Genomic DNA, 19472 nt, shown 5'->3' with positions numbered 1-19472 from the left:
ACAAATCCATAAACAATAATTCTAGGGGCACCATATCGTATCTCAACGGATTATAATGATATTTCATTTATTTAGATATCGATCTATTTTGCTAATTTTTTAATACAAAGTAATGCGCTAAATAATATCACAATTATTTATCGGTTATAAATCAATAAAATTTAAAATAGGTAATACATATGTGAATTAGGCTAATTATTTAGGGCATTGACTTCGCTTCCTTACATTCGAGTTCGAACCCTTGCCCATAGATTAAATTAATTTTGAATAGTTAAACTATCGTCGTAACGAAATTTATCTGACACCAAAACAAATCTATAGATAGATTAGAAAACAAGTCCTAATTCTAGGGGCAGTAAATAATATCCAAAATTATTGTATAATTTCCTTACACAGTAAAGCGAAAATGGAAGAAAGTAATTGTAGGCGTGGATTAACTAAAGATTTGATTTGAACATAAAAGAGCAATGGAAAAAACAAGATAGGGAGCCATTAAATATCAGATGAGAGAGAGAGAGAGAGAGAGCGACCTGGCCTCAAATAAAAATCAAGCATTTACACTTGTGCTATATATATGTGTAGAGATCTCTGCATGTTCCGTATTCAAGGACACCAAGAAAACGAAACGCAACCCCTCTCTCTCTCTCTCTCTGACTTCACACACCGATAACTCCCAAACCCTAAGGCGCCAACTCACTCTCACTCTCTCTCTCTCTACAACTCTAGATCTCTTCCCCGCACCTCATTTTCTGGCAATGCGATCCTGACCCCAAACGCAGAACCACATTGTCGTTTTGATAACGCAGATGGCCTCGGCGTGCGTTAACAACATCGGCATGTCGCCGGAGAAGTTTCCGCCGGCGACGTACCCGTCGTACGGATGGCTGAGCCCTAGAATCTCATTTAGCCGCGAGTTTCCAGACGAAGACGCGTCGAAACTTGCCGGATCAAAGTCGTCGTCTCCGGCGAAGAACCTGCCTGCCGGTCCAGATCCGGAGACCTCCGCCGGCGAGTTTGAGTTCCGGCTTGAAGATCCGGTGGCCATGCTCCCCGCGGACGAGCTATTCTCCGGCGGGAAGCTCATGCCTCTCCAGTTCTCCTCGGTCAAAGCTACGGACCCGTCCTTGACGGAGATCAGATTGCCGGACACGGCCATGTATCACCGGAGACCTGAAATCTCCGGTGCCGACCCGTACCTATTCTCTCCCAAGGCCCCCAGGTGTTCAAGTCGGTGGAGAGAGCTCTTGGGCCTAAAGAAGCTCTACCAGAACAGTAACGCCAACAGTCACGCGAAGAGCGAGGCTCAGAAAACGACGTCGTCGTCCTCGAGCACAAACGCGCCTAAATCTCTGAAGCATTTCCTTCACAGAAGCTCAAGGTCCCTGTCCTCTTCCTCTTCTTGCTCAGACGTTTCGCTGAGCTTGCCCCTGCTAAAAGACTCGGATTGCGAATCGGTCTCGATTTCGTCGCGCCTCTCTCTCTCGTCCTCCTCCTCGGGCCACGAGCACGAGGACTTGCCGCGACTCTCGCTGGATTCGGACAAACCGAACCTGAACCCGATCATTTCCATTCACCGAACCAACCCGAAACAGGCGCGGGTCCGGACGGTGAAGACTCGGGAAACGACGAAGCAGAGATCGGCGGCAGATCAGCCGAGGGTGGGCAGGAGCCCGATGAGGCGGCCGGTGGGGGAATCGGCTACAGTCGCGAGCAGGGGCGTATCGGTGGACTCGCCGAGAATGAACTCGTCTGGAAAAATCGTGTTTCAGAGCTTGGAGCGGAGCTCCAGTAGCCCGAGTAGCTTCAACGGTGGGCCCAGGCTGAAACACAGAGGCATGGAGCGGTCCTACTCGGCCAACGTCAGAGTGACGCCGGTTCTCAACGTTCCGGTCTGTTCGCTTCGCGGGTCGTCCAAGTCGGGGTCGGTTTTCGGGTTCGGGCAGCTGTTCTCCGCCCCGCAGAAGAAGGAAGGGAACAGCGCCGTTTCAGGCCACAACCGGAGCCAACACAGTCATTATAGTCACCATAGTCAAAGTAAGAACCGGAGTGACCGGACCTGAATCGGAAATCGGGTACTGTTTTTGACGGCGTCGTTTCGTTCCTCTGTTTACCGTTGTGTATGTAAATATGCGGCAGATCCTGATGTCTCTGTGGTCGTTGTCGTTTGTTATTTGTTAGGCTATGCGCTCTAATGGTAGAGGCTGTAGAGCTAAAACGTAATGTCGTTAGGTTTGTAGGACTTTGCTTCATCTTCTTCTTCTTCTTCTTCACATCGAATCTCTCTGTCTGTGACCATCTCTGACTGTGACTGTGGGTGTTTGTTTGGCACGCGCTCCAGGAGCCCGTAGGACCGCAATTAGGCTGTGCAACTGCAACAATCAACATGTTGAGCTTATCCATGTATTTTTTTTTTTAAAATCTAATTTTTATTAAAGTGGCATTATTTTTGTGACTGGGAAGTGCGGAGTTTGGGAAATGATGCCAAGATTCAAACGGACGCGCCAGCTTTGATGAGTTTCTTATTTTTTACATGTCAGTCAGGCTCCTTTTTGTTTTAGAGTTAATAATCTGATGATATTAATATTAGTATTAAGTAGCTCCTGTGGTGGTGTATTAATGGGTCGGTGGACCACATGTGAATGTGATCCAAAGATCTCCTATTATTGTTAGGCTTTATAGCCTTCAACAGTTGAACATATTACATGCAATTAGCATAAGGCTAGTTTTAAATAAGTACCTTCTACAGTTTTTTTGGGTACAAAGGACATTCTGCTTTATTTGAAGCTCAACATAAAAGAATATGATCATTTGAAGCTGAACTATTAGGCCGGTCAGGACTGAGTTAGGTCAATTGATCAGGATTGGGTTAAGCTAGTTAGTCAGGCAATGAGTTTGCCTCCTTGCACTCAAATTTGAATCTTCCTTTCTGTAAATTAAATTAATTTAAAGTAATTTAGACTATTGCTTTGTGAAGGAGATATGACTTATATCCTCATTTGTATAAGCATGAGTCCCACTTGCATCACTTTACATGATCCAATGACTATCCTAGTATTCACGATCATAGACTCATCACGAAAATTATAAGATCTAATCGGTTATATAATTATCTGTGAATCTCCGTCGTTATGTGATTAGTCATGTGACGAGAGTGATAGACGCATGATTGTGCACAGCCTGTCAAAAATCACAATTATTAATCGGTTACATACAACTATATTTGTGTATCTCTCTCTCGTTGAATGATGAGTCATGTAACGAGAGTGATAGACGTACAATTAGGCGAAATCATAAGCGTAATCGGTTGCATACAAATACGTGTATGTCCACATGGACCAAAGTTTTCTTTGCATTATTGGCCAGGAATTTTCCTTTTTTTGGACTTATTATATTGGAAATAGGTTAGAGAGAAATACCTTTTTATGCTAAGAAAATTTAAAAGAGTTCATATCCCAACTAAAAGTAGTATCAAAATGGTGCAAAGATAATACAATATTCTACAAGCTAAAACCCTAAAGAAATGAGGTCGTTTAAATTCTACGAAGTTTTGTAAGCATAAACTCTCATCATATATATAGCTTGCATTCCCATGGCATTGGCAGCCTAACAAGTAAGCCTTCGCAAGATTAAAAGCTGAGGCTGGTCCTTTTCCAGTTAAAGGACATGACAGATCAGGGCGGTGATATAGCCTTAGCTTGGAATCTTTTTTTGGGTTCAGAGGGTGGCTTTAGATCCCTCCCCCACCCAACCCTATTGAAATGCCTCTGAGTCTAGCTTTTTATTTTATCAGGTATTCCCTGTTATTTTCTTCTGTGTTGTTGTTTGTTCCCGGATTTTTAGATTTTGAATGATGTGGGTGTTTGTTTGTTTGACCAGGAGGACTCGCCGGCCTTCTTGGGACCTATCTTTTCTGTCTCGTATGAGCTTTGCCTGCCTTCCTGCCTTCACTCCTGTGACAATTTGAAGTGGGTGCACCTCCACTTGCACTTCTTCATTATTGATTGGAACAAAATTTTCCACTGAATAACTTTTGGTTGCCAATTGAGATTAATGATCAACATTTAGGTTTTGTTTGTTCACATAATTGATTATTTAAGCTATAGAATGACTCTTTTAAAGATAAAATTTTAGGGAAGTTGAGACTTAAAACCTAAAATGGTTTTGTCAACTAATCTAATTTACGTCTGTTAAAATAATGATTTTAAACATATACAAGATTAGGCAAAACTCTAAACTCCGAACTCGTATCTTGAATTACTTGTAAGGTGCCCACAAGCCCTACAAGGCCAATCTTATCTTTCTTGCCTAATTAGGGCCATGTACTCATCAACAGTAACATTGTTAATTGGCAAATATTTTTGCAGTCTAGAATAGAATAGGCAGATATTTTCTCATTGGACTTGTGATGGCAAGATAAGTTCTTGTTTAGAAATTAAATGTGTAATTCAGATTGATCATTAACACCAACGACATCCATTCCCAATGTAGGGTTCTAAACCGATGGCCCATCCATTTTAGCAAACTCTGAATTTGGCCAAATCTTCATAATTGAACAAGTCCTTCCATCATGCCCATTTAATCCAGACAGGATGGGGTAGGTTGATGGCTTTAGGGATTAACTTGATGTTGATGAAAGCTGAAAAGTGCATTTGTCAAGTGATTTATCGTATAAATTTTACTTTTTAGTTATAAACCGACAGCCTATCATTCATATCTTTTTGGTGAAACAAAGGTACTGAAAATTTATCTTTCTTTTTTTGAAGATTGACAAATATCGCAAGAAGAGGCTGTGATATTGCAAAAGAAGAAAGGCTGGAAATGGGGAATCAAAGAAAGAACGTGGTAATGGACAGTCATACCTCTGAGCAGATTCCCCGTCTCCCAATCCCTTTCGAAGCCTATCACACATTATTATGTCGGAAAGTTGTATTGTTATATTGGAAAGTTAAAATACATAACAATAGGTTAATGATTTGGAATAGCGCAACAATGGTATCCTAATATAGGTAAGTTTTTCTCGCTGAGCAGGGCTCTCTCTAAGGAGAAAAACTTTATTGCAATGGAAATAAATTTTTTTGTTATGCCCGATTAATAACACGCCAAATAACTTTTCTAATTATAATTGCATTATTAGCTAGATATAGTAAAATAAGGTTAGAAAAAAGTTTTCCTTCTCTAGAGAGAAGGGAAGTTTGTAGGGTAGGGTTGGGTAAGTTGTAGGGTAGGTTGTTTTGGGTTTGGCGGGGTGATGTGGCCCTCCAGGGAGGGCCAAAATTTGATGGTGGCTGACTTGGAAATATTCCTGTCCTTATCTCGGTTGCTCTAATAACATGACCTTAAGATTCACAACCCTATTCGTCTGTTCATACAATTTGGTACGCAGTAGGTGTGGGGGCATGTGAACACAACTCGAGGTCACATCATCGTATCTACTCCACTTCACTTGAGGGGGTTGAGAGATGGATGGATGTGTTTTGTTATCGTATGATTAGTGTCCAATGTCCATCTATATATAATATATGGATTCCATACCCTTTTCCCTCTCTTTTTCAGTTTTTTATTTATTTACTTTTATTTTTATCATTAGCACATGTAGTTGATAAATCTTAGTTTACAGGTATGTCTCTCCTAAATATAAACGGGATCGAATTTAGGCGTAAGGTGATGTGCATATAATCTTTTGCGTTGAACTGATCTAACTCACATTTGTGATTATATTTTAAGTTCGAAACAAATTCTAAACATAATTTTTTTATTTTATATACCAACATAATCCCTGGGCCCATATATATAGTTCCTTCGTGTGTGTGTGTGTATATAATCAAAATGTTGTCACCGTTAAATTTTTGAATAATCCAAAAATGCCATTGTTTCAGAAAAAGCAGTAAGTAAAAACACAAGCACTTTATTTTAGAAGGACAAGTATGCAAAACAACAGTAGAATTTTTTTTTTTTGAAAGGAAATGGTAATGCATTCAACTCAAATAGAATATTACATGATAAGAACGAATATGTTAACGGTAGTCTTGTTAAAATATTTCCAAGGAAAATCACAAAAGATAAAACTCCGACTGCTAATGACTAAACAGAAGAATCAACACCCTATTTCAAAGTCAGATAACGCGAGACCAATCCTTTCTAACGTCATCTAACAGTCAGGGAGGTCCATCACCCAACCAAAAAACAAAACAATAGTATATTAAAATGCAAAACATTTAGAAAAAGGAAATAGAGTCAATGTTCAACAAAAGTTCACTAAGGATAAGGATTAGAGAAAAGGAAGGCTTTTGACACACGGCGCATCGAATATTATGGCCTAACAAAAATCCTTTTGGCTTAACTTTCTGAAAAATCATACTCCACTATTTCTGCTTTTCTTCCTTTTCTGAACCAAATAGAAGTTTCTGGCATAAACTATACGCATAAGATAACAAGCTTTTTGAAAACAAAATTTATGGCGGACAAGTTTTGGAACGCAAGAGACAAGTAGCTAATTTAATACACGGTGGAGAAAAGAAAGCTTGAACACTGTACAGTGCATGAGGTGATGTTATTTTCTTGCAGACAGGACAGGACTGCTGCTCTATTTTTAATTTAAGTTTGTATTTTCCTGGCTGGATGATAAGACAAGTTCATGTTTAAACAATTCGATCACCCAAAAAAAAAAAAAAAAAAAACATTATGTTTAAGCAGGGTTTTGTTATGAACAGTTCATTAGCTTGGGACCAATATTGGTCAGAGACTCGCTGTAGCGCTATTTCAAGTCAATCATTTATTACCATATATTTTAATTTTTTAATATAATTACTGGCGGAACTACTCCAATGGCTTAGGTGGGTTGTAGCACAGTGAAGTTTTTGGGGAAAAAAAAAATCAAGTTGTTTTAAATATGGCCCACTATTTATTAAACTATTAAAATTCAAAAAAGTTCAATTATTTATCAATTTAGTTGTAGGGCAACAATAAAAATACACATTGCAATAACAAAAATTTCAGTTCTCTAAGGATTGCATGATACAACTTGAATAGGTACACTTCTAATTATGTTGTTGAAGTATCTTTTCGTCGCATTTAATATGTGTTTATTTTATAGTAAAGTTTATTGAAAATTTGTCAATGAAGCTATGAATTAGTGTGATTTATATGATTTAATGTATACTTTTATTTATAAAACGACTATAGAAACGGTAAGTACAGGAGAAAAAATTGATCATTAGATTTTAAACTAACAACTTTAGTTAATCTAACCGTTAAAAAATTCTTAATTCCGCTCTTAAATATGATAATGCGTAATAGGTTTGGCATACTACCACAATGACATCACCGTTATATTTAAGTTCTGCTCAAACTAGAGATGGGCAGTCCTACAAATGGTGGACTCTTTAGGTGTCTATATACTTATTACAACTTTTTGGATGAGGTAAAGGGTCAATAATTTACATCCCATTTGGCTTAAGCTTAATTAAAGGTGCCCTCAGCCCTAAGGCCAGGGTAGCTCTATAGTCTTAATAATGCTCAAAATCCAATCTAAACTTCATTCAAACCAACCAATCCAACTTGGTCGATCGGTTTTGATAACTTTGGCGAGCTCGATTGAATTTGAATTTTTTATTTAATGAACATTAAATCAGATTCATTTTACTAAAAGACATCAAGTTGTGTTGTATCCTTGAACAGTTTTAAGGGGAGAGATGCAAGTTACTAGGAGGAACTTTTACTAGGTTATGTACGATTTGACTATAAAATCAAAGTTAACTAGAGTAATTAAGGGTGGTGAGCAAAAATGCTCTCGCTAACTAGTTCGGCTGGTGATTGTCAATATTACGTGTCATCAGCTGATTGGGAATGAAATCAACCCCTACAAATGCCTTGTTGGAGCTATTCTTCAACTTGTCCAATTGTTTTCATAGGGGTTGATGCTTAGCCAAACAAGGGCTAGTAGAGGCAAAATACTTACCAACCAGCTTGCTTCACGAGGTATTGACCTTCTTGAAACACTCGAGTCGATTGCTATAGGTCGGCTAATTCGTTCTCAAAGAAAGCCAAAGAATCAATCCAACTGCTTTCTCATATTTTATTGACAACTCCTTTGATATTATTTATGCTCTCTCCTTTTCATGTTTGATAAAATGTTATCATTCTGTCATGCTTTGTCTCTGCAACACAAAAAAAATGTCACATGCCCTATAATCTTGAAATATTGTTTGTTTTTTCTTTTGGTATCCAAAAAAAAAAAAAAAAAAAAAACCAAGAAGAAGAAGATGGCGGCATTCAGAACTATTAACAATGCATACTTTATTCACCATTATTATTTTTTTATTGATTAAAACTTTTTGGTAGTGTCATATTCTTGAAACAGGATTTGAAGTAATGATTTGTACCTGTGAGACTAATCACACCCCCAAAGGGAGCAGGAGCCTTACACAGGCCAACAAAAGGTGTGCCTGGAAGTGCTGTTGTTTGGTAATTTATTTATTTTTTCTCAACGAACAAAAAGAACCCACATTATTATTTTTTTATTTTTTATTTTTTTCTGGTATAAAAAAATGGGTTCAGATAAGGAGGCTTTTGATGATGAAGTCAGAGAGTACAGATAAAGTGAAGAGGCTAGAGAGGAAGGGGGTGGGGACTGAGGATCACCCTTGGCCTTGTAGTCAAGTTGGGGCCATTGGGAAAGCTATTGAAGCCAACTTTGAGAGGGAGAGAAAGCGAAGAAATTGCCCTAAAAAAGGGCCAAATGCAAATGGGATGATTAATTTTTTTTATGTTTTGGTCAGAAAGGAATCATTTTTTCGAAATCAAACAAATTGCAGCAATAGTTATAGTTACATAACATGATAAATTTGTAATAGTTTTTGCGTAACTTTTTCTTTTTCTGGCACGATGCCTGAGGACAAAAATTTCAGTGTTTCATTCCTGATCAGTTCATCATGGATTATGGGACTTTTTTTACTTTATTTTATCAGATCTTGGAAGACGCCCTCAATTTCTAAAGTCCCCATAAATTTGCTGAAAAGGATAACAATGAGCTCCATTTTGGATCATGATTCCCTCCACCACCCTCATAATGTGCTACACTGCTATGTTAAGGAAGAGGATCAAAACTTTAGGCATGCTCCCTCAATTATTTTATAAGAATTTTGTTACGGTCAATCACACGTAAGAGCGTGCTTAAATCTTTATTGTAAATGAACATGGACTTTTACCGTATAATTCACATACATTCATGATTCGTAATTGCACACGCCAAACTAATAGTAACATACCTCAATTTATAAGGCAATTCATAGTCATTCCTAATATGTTTAGCAAGTTCAATGCCTAAAAGGCTAAACTCCATTAAATGCCTTAGAACAAATTCCCTCTAGCTAGGTGCTACAGCTAAGGCTAGGTTACCCCACAGAGGAGGGGGTGCACTGTTTAGTACCTGAAGCTTACCCCAATACCCAATTGGTGTCAAATTGTATCGTGTGTATCTACATGCATGATGGATGATGGATGGATGGCTTTGATGGCTTGATGGCTTGATGAGTGATGTTTGATGCATTGCATTTAGTTATGTGTGTGTGCTGGATTTTTCTGTTTCTGCAATCTGCTGTACTGCTGGGTAGGGAAAGCTGCAGTAGCTGTTTTGACTGTATTGGGGGAAGAAGATGAGAGAGAGAGAGAGAGAGAGAGAAGGGGTGGGGCTTAAAGCTCAGGGGGTCTCAGCGCCTCACAGATGCCCTCTTGGCCCTCCCTGCTGTCCAAGTCAGGCTTACCCCACCAGCAAGCCATTCATGTCTAAGCGTGGCTTGAGACGATTGATTTGAACCCTTTTGTTTTCAAGTGTGAAAAGTAACAATACCTCCACTGTTGATGCTGTCATTTTCCCCTGATTTATCACGTGATTTTTACCACCATTTACACAAAAACCAGAAGCTTTTTCTCTTCACCCTGCAAAATTATTATTTTTTCCCCTCTTCAAATTGTACACCAAGTTATATTCTTTGCCATATTAGGCAATATCCTTGTCTTGTTCTTGCCCTTCCCTTCCCTGTTCTGCTTTTACTTTTTTTATCATCCAATTACTGCTGTTCTTGAAAATTTTGATATCAAAGAGATAGAGGGGGTGAAAAAACGTTTTTACTACTGTATAATAATGTCAGACAAACGAATATCAAGGTCCACTGTCTTGGAAAATATGGTAAGATATGCTAAGGTCGTATTGAACACATTTCTTTGGCCCCTTCTTGTTCCAATAAAGATAAATTAGAGTGTGATATTTTCCATGTAGTATTTTCGTTACCTTTTCTCCGTTGATATCATGATAGACTTGTAAAGGTAAGGTTTGAAGCCTGGGAATGAATTGGCCAGACCTCTAGGATGTCAAAAAAAAAGGTATGGAACGAGAATATCACTGTTTTGCTATTCCCAATCAATCATATATTAATACATAGAAAATTTATCATGTGTGGCTATGAAGACCCGTATTTGAAACGGATAAAAGAAGATATTTATAATTTGGATAAACTTGGACGATATTATCTTTTTAAGATATTTATCTTTTGGATAAACTTGGATGATCTTATCTTGTTAGGATATTTATCTTTTGGATAAACTTGGATGATCTTATCTTGTTAAGATATTTATCTTTTGAATAAATTTGGATGTTCTTATCCTTTCAATATTGAAGTTTATCCTATCCCTATAACCACTATAAATAGGAGCATAACCTTATAGTTTCAAAACATGAGAAATTAGAAAGAAATTTAGAGAGAAGAAGAATTGTTAAGAAAAAGGGTGGGAGACTGAGTTTGTGGATATAGTGGAAAATTGGGAAAACACCTTATATTTCTAGCAAAAGCTTTGGTGTCAAGGTAGGGGGTTTCTTGGGGCATTTACGGAGATTGATTTAATTAAATTTCGTGAACTTTATATTATGTATGATATTATAATGGATGTTCTTGATATTACAGTTTGATTAATGTTCCTTGTATTGGGTGTTTACATACTCTTAACTATTTGAACAATGTTGGCATAGTTATATATGCATTGGTGATATTTTAAATGGTTACATTGTTGTAAGATATATAGGATATGTGAAAGGCATAATTATATCATGTCATGTAAATTGGTTGGAGTTGTTGGATTGAGAAAATAATGATGGAAAAGAGGGTAATGAAAATAGTCTTTTGTGTAGTTAAGTCTAACTCTTGGCAGGTACCAGGTCTCATGGATCTCGCAACGCACATGGTTTTTATTGGGTGATTCGGGACTGGCGACAGGGAGTTAGACAAGATAACTAACAAAAGGGGAATTATGGGATGATTGAAATAGGTGTTAGTTCATACAAATGGGCATTCAGGACCAAGTGGTATAAACATGGTATGAGACGTGCTGGTATGCTTGTCCGGTTATATGAATTAACGGGAGTAGATAAAGAGCATTCACTAATATATTATTATTAATGTGATATTTGGTTGTGTGATTGCATGTCACTTAATTTAATTATATCAATCTACTGTGGTAAGGTCTCATGTCCCTACTGAGCGGTGGTTGCTCATCATTCACCCTATTTAATTTTTCAGATGAATTAGTAGGCAAGACAAAGACTAAACCAGTTGAGACTGAATTAGATGAGAGTAATAGAGCTTTATTTATTTCCTGTAAAGTTGTAAGATTTTGGAGCTATTTTTATAAGAGAAGTTTATTTTAAACCCATGTTTCAGCTTCTTTTTATTTTATTTTATTTTCTCATGCACCGAACGTGGGGTTTCCACCGACCCCCGGGTCCGGGGTGTAACAATGGCATGCCGTGATTGGTCAAGGATAACAAAATAATGCTATCCCTGTTTCACACAAATGTTTCTCCTAGAGATGGGCTTAGGGCTAAATCGAGAACCCACATCCTACCCAAACTTCATTTTTCAAAACCACTTAAGAAACTGGCTCATTATACCTCATTGTGTAGAGGGGTTCATATAGTTACTTGTGGCCCAAGAGGCACTTTGAAGGCATGGCATGATGATGATGATGATTATTATTTTTAATACAAGCAATGAAGGCCCTTTTCCACTTGAATGACCCATTTGAAACCAACAATTTAGAGCGCGTTCGATAATTATTTCAATTTTAGTTTTTAGTTTTCATTTTTTGTGCTAGAGTATAGAGGAAAATGAAAGTGAGAATAGGGGTGATGAGATTGAGAGTAAGGATGAGAAGGGAAGATGAAAAGGAGGAGTAACACAAGTGAAAACAATTTCAAATAAATTTAAGTTTTTAGTTTGGTTTTCACTTTTGTTACTCTTCCCTCCCATCATCCCCTCTTATCTTTCCTATCAATCTCATCTCCACTCTCATACTCACTTCCATTTTTCCAATTTTTTCTCTATACTCTAGCACCAAAAATGAAAACTAAAAACTAAAAACTAAAATTAAAATGGTTATTAAACGGGCCCTTAATTAAACAGTGCATGTTGTTGTTGTACAAAAACATTGTCGAGGACAACAAAGTTTTTAACCAATCATATAAAACATTGGACACTAGTAATGTCACACAATTAGTAAGTTCAATTACAAGCGGTTATTGGTTGAAAATATATGGTAACTTAAGTAAGTTGAAGAAACTCTCATCTTTAAAATCAAGAGAAATTAATTTTTTAAAAAATGTATTTATGAGGTACTAGGGTGTTTTCAAATTCCAAATGACTTGGATAATTACAAACCTTTATAAATAAATGAAACTCTTAAACTCAACTCCATCAAAGAATTCTTTGCCATTCCCCAAGAAAACAAAAACTAACTCGTAGCAAAAAGCACTATGGCCGCACTAAATATGTTCTCGATTTTGGCCATTTTGCTTTTGGCGAGCCCATCAAGAATGATTTTCACAAGTTTTGCAATTCCAACTTTAGAGGAATCTAATTCGAAAACCTTGGATGAATGTAAAAAAACATATATCCATTAATTGCGCTTGAGAAGTTGGTGGAAGCATTTTTGAAGGTGGGATTGTAACTGATGGTTGTTGTTATGAACTTGTATATGTAGGCAAAAGTTGTCATGATCCGTTCTTCAACTCTGTTCTTACTCCAAACCCATTGTCAATCTAGAGCTTTAGCAGAGAGTACACAAGTTTGAGACCAATGTGTTGAAATTATAGTTTCTCCCGCACCTTCTATCGCAATTCCAACCTCAAAGGCATTAAATTCAAAGACCTTGGTTGAATGCAAACATATCTCCATTAATTGCGCTTGGCAAGTAGGTGGAACTATTTTTGAAGGTGGAATGATAACAAGTGATTGTTGCGATGATCTTCTATTTGTAGGAAAAAACATGCCAGGATATTTTCTTCAACTGCTCTTTTGTCAAAACTAAATGTCCACAATCCTAGAGCTTAGGCAAAGAGTACATAACTTTGAAACTGATGTTTTGAAATTATCACTTACATCTTCTATTTTATAACCGAGAACTAAAGTGATCATAAATTTTGTATGAGATATATGTCGTGATAAAGTAACATTTTGATTTGATACATGATTTTGATTTCCTAGCGTCCGTGTTGTGTGTGTGAGTTTAATATGCTATCGTCCATTTCAATAAGAAAAGTCCTCAAAAACATGTTGTTCCTTTTGACGAGCTCAATTTTATTGGTTAATTTACTTTCTCATTTCTGTTTTGAGATTTGCCTAACACCGGATTCTCTGTTTGTTTTTTTTCTCTGCTTTGATATGCTTGACTTCTATGAATCTCACTGACATACTTCAACTTCATCCAAAATATAGTCTAGTGATGCTTCAAAGTATGGGCCTAGGGTCTGGGCTAATTGCCCCAGCCAGGTGCAATCTAGATGATAAACAAGCCTGCCCGAGCACAATCCAAAACCCCAACAGACACATTTAAACAGATGTTACGTCTTTGGGCAGGGAATTTGACCTAATAAGATTGTATATAAACTTGTGAAGTATGTTTCTGGTTGGCAGCTTCGCAGCAATGCACAAACTGGTCAATTGATTGTATTGCAAACCCCATTGGCAAACTTAGAGAAAAACTATCACCTGTTTCTGAATTCATCTTGTCCTTTGGGTTCATGTTGTCAAAATCATCATATTTCAGATGACAAAATATGAGTTTCCGTATGTTCTTCAAATCATCTGGTTTCAGATTGGAACTATCTTTTTACTTGTGTGCATTAAGAAAAAAAATCCAAGAAAATGTAAGCAGGGATTAAGTAACAGAATGCTTATGGTTGAAAGAAGCAAGCTGTGTCGCAAGACCTGTTTTTGAAATCAATTTGGCCCAAGTTTTTACGAAATGCCCAGCCACAAAAACTAAACCAATTGATTCAAGTTAAATCTGGACATCAGATACCTATGGGCCAAAATACAACAATAAAAACAATTGATTTTTTGTTTTTAAAAACAGCAGGGCTGCTGCAAGAGAGAGATCAGATGGTAGTGCATGTAATTTGATTAGAATAGGTCATCAAAATCAGATTCTGATTTTCAGGATGATTCAATGGATAATCATCATCACACCTCCCCTCTTGCTCCTTCCCAAGATTCAACAATTTGCATTCAAAATTTCACCAAAAGAAAATTGAGAGAGAGAGAGAGAGAGAGAGAGAGAGAGAGAGAGAGAGAGAGAACAGAGGAATCAGAAAGAGAGTCAATCACCATCAAGCATCAAAAATTGGATGATGCTTGTAAGACTGGGGCGACAAAACTTCTCATCACTTTCCTCACATTACAACGTTACCCTAAACCCTAAACACTATTATCATTCAATCTAACTACACACATACAGAAGCACACGGAGAAGATGAGAAAAGAGACCATCTTTTATAGGCTCAGATTAGGGTTTGGGTTCTTTTCTTCTTTTAAATAGTGGACCATCTTTTGAGGCCCAAACATTTTTCTACTATGGGCTTTACTGAAGCAATAAGCAATTATACTAAATTTCCTGCCACCGTTGTTTTATGAGAAAGTCTTGAGTGAGGTGGTCGGCCCACATCACCCGTACAAGAGTTTTCACAAGTAAACGAGAGTTTGTATTGGAAGTTGGAGTCTCATCCAAGCCCATGCTACTCCTACCCCAATGCAGGGAGAAATTTTTATATGTTCCGGATACATCACGTGACTGGTGTACCATATGAGAAACATAGGACATGTGAAGTTTTGTCCAACTTATTGCTTTTCTTTTTATAACATGTGACGAGTTGCATTGGAAATATTCCATATGTCCTCTGTCTAACTGGTGTACCAGGACTAACCATTGAGGTCCGACCTGCTTATAAGAGCAATTGTACAAATGACGTGGTCCGACCCTCAACCAAGACATTCCCCTATAATCCACTTTGTGTTAAATCAAATGTTGCATTCTTAGAAATTAACATGTGACACCACCCTTAGTTAAGGTGTGTACTGTTTATTTTATTTCTTATGAAATGTTGGTTCAATTGTTAAACTATTTCAAAGGCGGAAAGGGAAAAATATAAGTGGACGAAAAATTACTCAAGCGGATCTCGTTGCTCAAATCATATACATTATCATGAACAAAAATGTGACCTTATTAGAAATAGTTTTTATTTTATAAAATTTACGCAAAAATGAGTGAATCCACATATCATTGTGATGAGACAAAATACGTGAATTTTGGTCAAAACATAGAGATAACTCTTATATGGGAATGCTTTTATCTTTTAAACCTAGGATGAAGTAAACAAATCTCGTATCTGAATCAAATCAATTGATAGAGGGGACAGTGCCAACGTAGCGAGCTTCCATTGCTACCTATACAACAAACTACCACCATTCAACCTATTGAAACCTAGATATATACCCACTCAATGTTCAAGCCACAGCCCACCATCCTAACCTAATAATCACCTTCGTCACTATGCCGAAACTCTGAACTCACGCTCTACTTCCAGGTCATTATGTTCCAATCGATAGGGCATCCATGTGGGGTTTGAGACAGCTCATCTAGCTTCCTCCCAAGATCGAAAAATTCTTATTCAAGTAGTTGACAGAGGTAAAACTCTAAGGTTGCCCCGTGCAGTCCCAATAGTATGCTTGATCCTTTCTGGAGATAACTAGAATTAAGATGAAAACCATAAAAAACAGTTAGTGCTTCATAAACTGAGATATGGACTAAGATACAAGTACATTACTTCCTTTATAAGTCAGTTTGGAGCCCTAAAAAACAATAACATAAACTAATCTTTTACAAAATTACATCAGTTCTTTCAAGAGGTATAGTTTGAGCTGTCTGGCAGTCAACATAATACATTTGTCACCGTTCACCTATTCCAGTGTTTACCTAGAACTCATTGATGATTCTTGGCATACAACACGAATTTGTGTTCAGAATTCTACATTTATAGTTTATAGAAGAAATGTGTAGTACCTTCAAGACAAAACTATATTACTGTAGCCCTGAATGTTCTGTGGTTGCCTTATCTGCACATCAGATATAACCTTTCCAGTCAGTCACAATCATAAGTAGAGCTTCGACCAAGAAAAAAAAATAGAAAAGAAAAAGAAATCATAAGTAGAGCAAGGTTACAAATTTTGAAGCATAAGCCTAATATTTACTATTTGAAAGGTATTTCTCCACCCATGGTTCAAATGTCATATATCCCATTACATCTTCCTACTAATAGTTTCATGCAAAGTTTTCTACACAAACAACACAGATATAAACGCACACAAAAGAGTTATGTACTTAGTTTAACAACGATTTTTGGTAATGTCAAGCCAAAACATTAATTTCTTAAAGAATATTGAATTCGCAAACTCCTCCCAGTGGGAACTTTATTAGGAACTTTGCCGTATTAAGCTATTAAAGTGAGAAATCAAGAATGTAACTTCGTTCTTCTAACATAAACTGACATGGCTCTTAACTATAAATAGCAACCACTTCCAATCACCATTTGTTTAATCAAGTACAAATTGAGAGAAGCACAGATTGGTGAGACCTATGTCTCTTTTGTTCCTTTTTATATGTAATTTGAACGACCTATGTCAAAACCAGGTTCCGAAGTTGGAAGTTGTACTAGTAGAAATATGAACCTGAAATCAAACCAATCAACTTGCCTAAATAATTTATTAATCTAACTATCTAGCAAGATCATTCGTTACCGTTAGCTAGATCACAGAAGTTGCTCTTTCTACTTCCATTACCACTCAATTATCTCATCTTGCTCATTTCAAGTAGACACACAGACAAAATTTGCTAATCAAAAACCAAAATTTTGTACCATAAAGCATGGCCTCCTAGATAAGTTGAAACTCTTAGGTTCCCACTGCAAGGAAAGAGAACAACAAGACTTGCCACTTGTGTGCCTAAATTCACATGTTAAGTGCTGCAAAACTCAAGTGAGGACTTGAAGAAACTCGTAAAAAACAACATGCGGGATTGTCATACCATAACCAAAATATTAGTCTTACATATACCATGTTGTTGTTGCTGTTGATGTTGGTGTGAGACGCCAACAGACAGCATGCGGTCTATATTGTCAAGACGGCGCTGTACTGACTTCAAAACCGAATTCAACGACGAAACTCTCTTTCGAACGACAGAAATCTTGGCCGCGTGCTGCATTATGAACGGCAGCGGCGCATCTTCTAGCAACTTATCAAGTTCTGCCCACAATATTTTTCATTTTAAAATTTAATGCAAAAATAACAAAAAAATATAAAATTAAATTACCAAAAATTTAAAATATAAAAAGAAAAAAAAATCAGTTTGGTTACCGCGGGTAAGGCGATCGAGCGATTGAGAGAGGTGGTCTTGGCTTGTGGAGGTTTGCTGAGCTTTTGAATCGAACTCTTTAATGACGGTCGTGAGCATCGAAGATAGTGCTTTTGCCAGAGCCTCCGATTGCAATCTCTGGCTTTCGTTCTCACTCTGATTCTCTGTCTCGTGCACACTCACACTCTTCTCCTCTGAAGATGACTCGAACTGGGTTTCCTTGCTTTCCATTTGATCAGCTTCAGTGAGTTTGATTGACTGATTTTCTGCCTCACTTCAAGTTTTCTCGCCTACCAAACAGAGGATGGAGAGTTGGGATAGTTGATGTTTGGTTTTTGGGCCTCCAACAATTAATGGGTGTGTGGGCTTTCTGGGAGCCCAGGCCCATGTGAATATATACAAGTAGCCGCACAGCGATTAGGGTTCAGACTCATTAAAAACCCTGTGGTATCTTCTGGAGCCGTCGCGGTCATCGTTTTGGAGACACAGTAGCAGCATTTCTCAGCGAGGATGAGGGCCAAGGTAAGTTTTTTCATTTTCAATTTCCATTTCTTATCTCTGTTTTTGAACTTTGAATGTGAAGGTTCTCTTTGTCTTTGGCCTTCAATGGAAAAATTGTTTCAAATCTGTTGATGAATGTTCTGTTATGGGATGTTTTGATTGAATTGTGTTGTTGTTGTTGTTGTTGGTGGTGGCATTCTTTCAGTGGAAGAAGAAACGCATGAGGAGGTTGAAGAGGAAGCGCCGAAAGATGAGACAGAGATCAAAGTAGGCAGCTTGTCGCTCCTTCATCTGCAACACCTTCTACCCATGTGAAGTTTTGTAGAGTGGAGGATGACTTGAGTATCTGTGTTTAAGTTTTCATAGTTTTGGGATTATAATTATGTGGATGTTAAGTGTTTTATCAAGTTTTACTCCGCATTTAATTGCATAATTAAGTATGGATGCTGTTTATGCAAGTTTATTGATTGTGTTTTATGATGCAATGGGCATTTCAATTGATAATTTTTGATAATGTATGCATCTGTCAAATTAGATGTCAAAGTTTAGATCTTTTGTAGCCTCGTTCTGCTCTGCTTGTGGCCCTGCATTTTTCTGTGCCCATCATAGAATCAACCCAATCTTATGTTAGGCTTTAGATTTTAGACTTTTGAACCAATTATACGAGTTATTTAGAGTTTAGACCCCCATAACCAAGATCCTCAGGAAGCTTTAATTCATTGGCCAAACGCAGAACCTGTCACTGGCCCTGTTTTCATCACTTTATGCAGGGCATTAATGTTTTCCATGCATCGAATGTAAACTCTGGTGATGCTGCATAGAAAGTCTTTCCATTGTGTTTTCGCCTCACAATGGCTTTCCTCTATCACTAGTCACCTTTCGCAGCAGAAATGGTTTGGTTCATGAGGCATACATTATTATCATCACAAAGAATCCAAGTATTTTTATGAAATTCTAGATTTGCAAACCCTGTTTGTTTGTGTTCAAATGGTCAGTATCAGGTGGTGTGGTATTAGTTTTGGTCGTATATCCGACTAGCCTGAATTCAGCTCAAATTTTGGGCAACTCCGTCAAGAATAGTTGTTAGCTTGAGCAAAAATAGGACATGATTTTATCATCTGAATTATGTGTAGGGCAGGCATGAACAGAGAAATCTTTGACCCGAGCAATGCAGTTTTATGTATTAGTATTTACCTTGAAAAGTAATATATATGCATCTCAAGGAGGCCTTTTGAAAT

The 19472-nt window shown here is 37.5% G+C and overlaps 2 protein-coding genes, 2 long non-coding RNA genes and 1 other non-coding gene across 7 annotated transcripts; 3 read left to right on the top strand and 2 right to left on the bottom strand.

Moving 5' to 3' along the window:
• Nucleotides 1-524: 524 nt before the first annotated feature.
• On the top strand, nucleotides 525-2733 carry LOC117625738. The gene has a single exon (XM_034357280.1). It carries the CDS (start codon nucleotides 807-809, stop codon nucleotides 2058-2060), a length of 1254 nt encoding a protein of 417 aa, XP_034213171.1. The 5' UTR covers nucleotides 525-806; the 3' UTR covers nucleotides 2061-2733.
• An 8016-nt stretch (nucleotides 2734-10749) lies between these two features.
• LOC117625979 lies at nucleotides 10750-11699 on the top strand. The gene is made up of 2 exons (XR_004585473.1): nucleotides 10750-10859; nucleotides 11571-11699. It is a non-coding gene; the product is annotated as an uncharacterized LOC117625979 (long non-coding RNA).
• Nucleotides 11700-14631: 2932 nt separating this feature from the next.
• On the bottom strand, nucleotides 14632-14718 carry LOC117626836. The gene has a single exon (XR_004585655.1). It is a non-coding gene; the product is annotated as a small nucleolar RNA U31b (small nucleolar RNA).
• A 988-nt stretch (nucleotides 14719-15706) lies between these two features.
• Nucleotides 15707-18037, bottom strand: LOC117624726. Of its 3 annotated transcripts, none has more exons than XM_034356146.1 (4): nucleotides 17736-18037; nucleotides 17407-17624; nucleotides 16387-16439; nucleotides 15707-16072 (listed from the first exon to the last, which is right to left on the bottom strand). In XM_034356146.1, exons 1-3 carry the CDS (start codon nucleotides 17962-17964, stop codon nucleotides 16389-16391), a joined length of 498 nt encoding a protein of 165 aa, XP_034212037.1. In that variant the 5' UTR covers nucleotides 17965-18037; the 3' UTR covers nucleotides 15707-16072; nucleotides 16387-16388. The 3 variants fall into 3 exon arrangements, with proteins under 3 accessions (XP_034212037.1, XP_034212038.1, XP_034212039.1); XM_034356147.1 differs by having other exon boundaries at nucleotides 17430-17624; XM_034356148.1 differs by having other exon boundaries at nucleotides 17436-17624; nucleotides 17736-18036.
• An 84-nt stretch (nucleotides 18038-18121) lies between these two features.
• On the top strand, nucleotides 18122-18733 carry LOC117624727. Its single transcript, XR_004585365.1, has 2 exons — nucleotides 18122-18255; nucleotides 18440-18733. It is a non-coding gene; the product is annotated as an uncharacterized LOC117624727 (long non-coding RNA).
• The last annotated feature ends 739 nt before the right edge of the window (nucleotides 18734-19472 follow it).

This window comes from Prunus dulcis, chromosome 4 (genome assembly GCF_902201215.1).
Source record: "Prunus dulcis chromosome 4, ALMONDv2, whole genome shotgun sequence".
NCBI lineage: Eukaryota > Viridiplantae > Streptophyta > Magnoliopsida > Rosales > Rosaceae > Prunus > Prunus dulcis.
This window is presented reverse-complemented; position numbering and strand designations above follow the sequence as displayed.

Bases quoted from the DNA above. Each gene is read 5' to 3' on its own strand.
- LOC117625738 (XM_034357280.1), top strand. From the start codon at position 807: ATGGCCTCGGCGTGCGTTAACAACATCGGCATGTCGCCGGAGAAGTTT.
- LOC117624726 (XM_034356146.1), bottom strand. From the start codon at position 17,964: ATGGAAAGCAAGGAAACCCAGTTCGAGTCATCTTCAGAGGAGAAGAGT. The intron at 17,625-17,735 runs GTAACCAAACTG...TATTGTGGGCAG, and splicing joins GCTCGATCGCCTTACCCGCG to AACTTGATAAGTTGCTAGAA. The intron at 16,440-17,406 runs GTATGACAATCC...TCTGATGTGCAG, and splicing joins AGACTAATATTTTGGTTATG to ATAAGGCAACCACAGAACAT.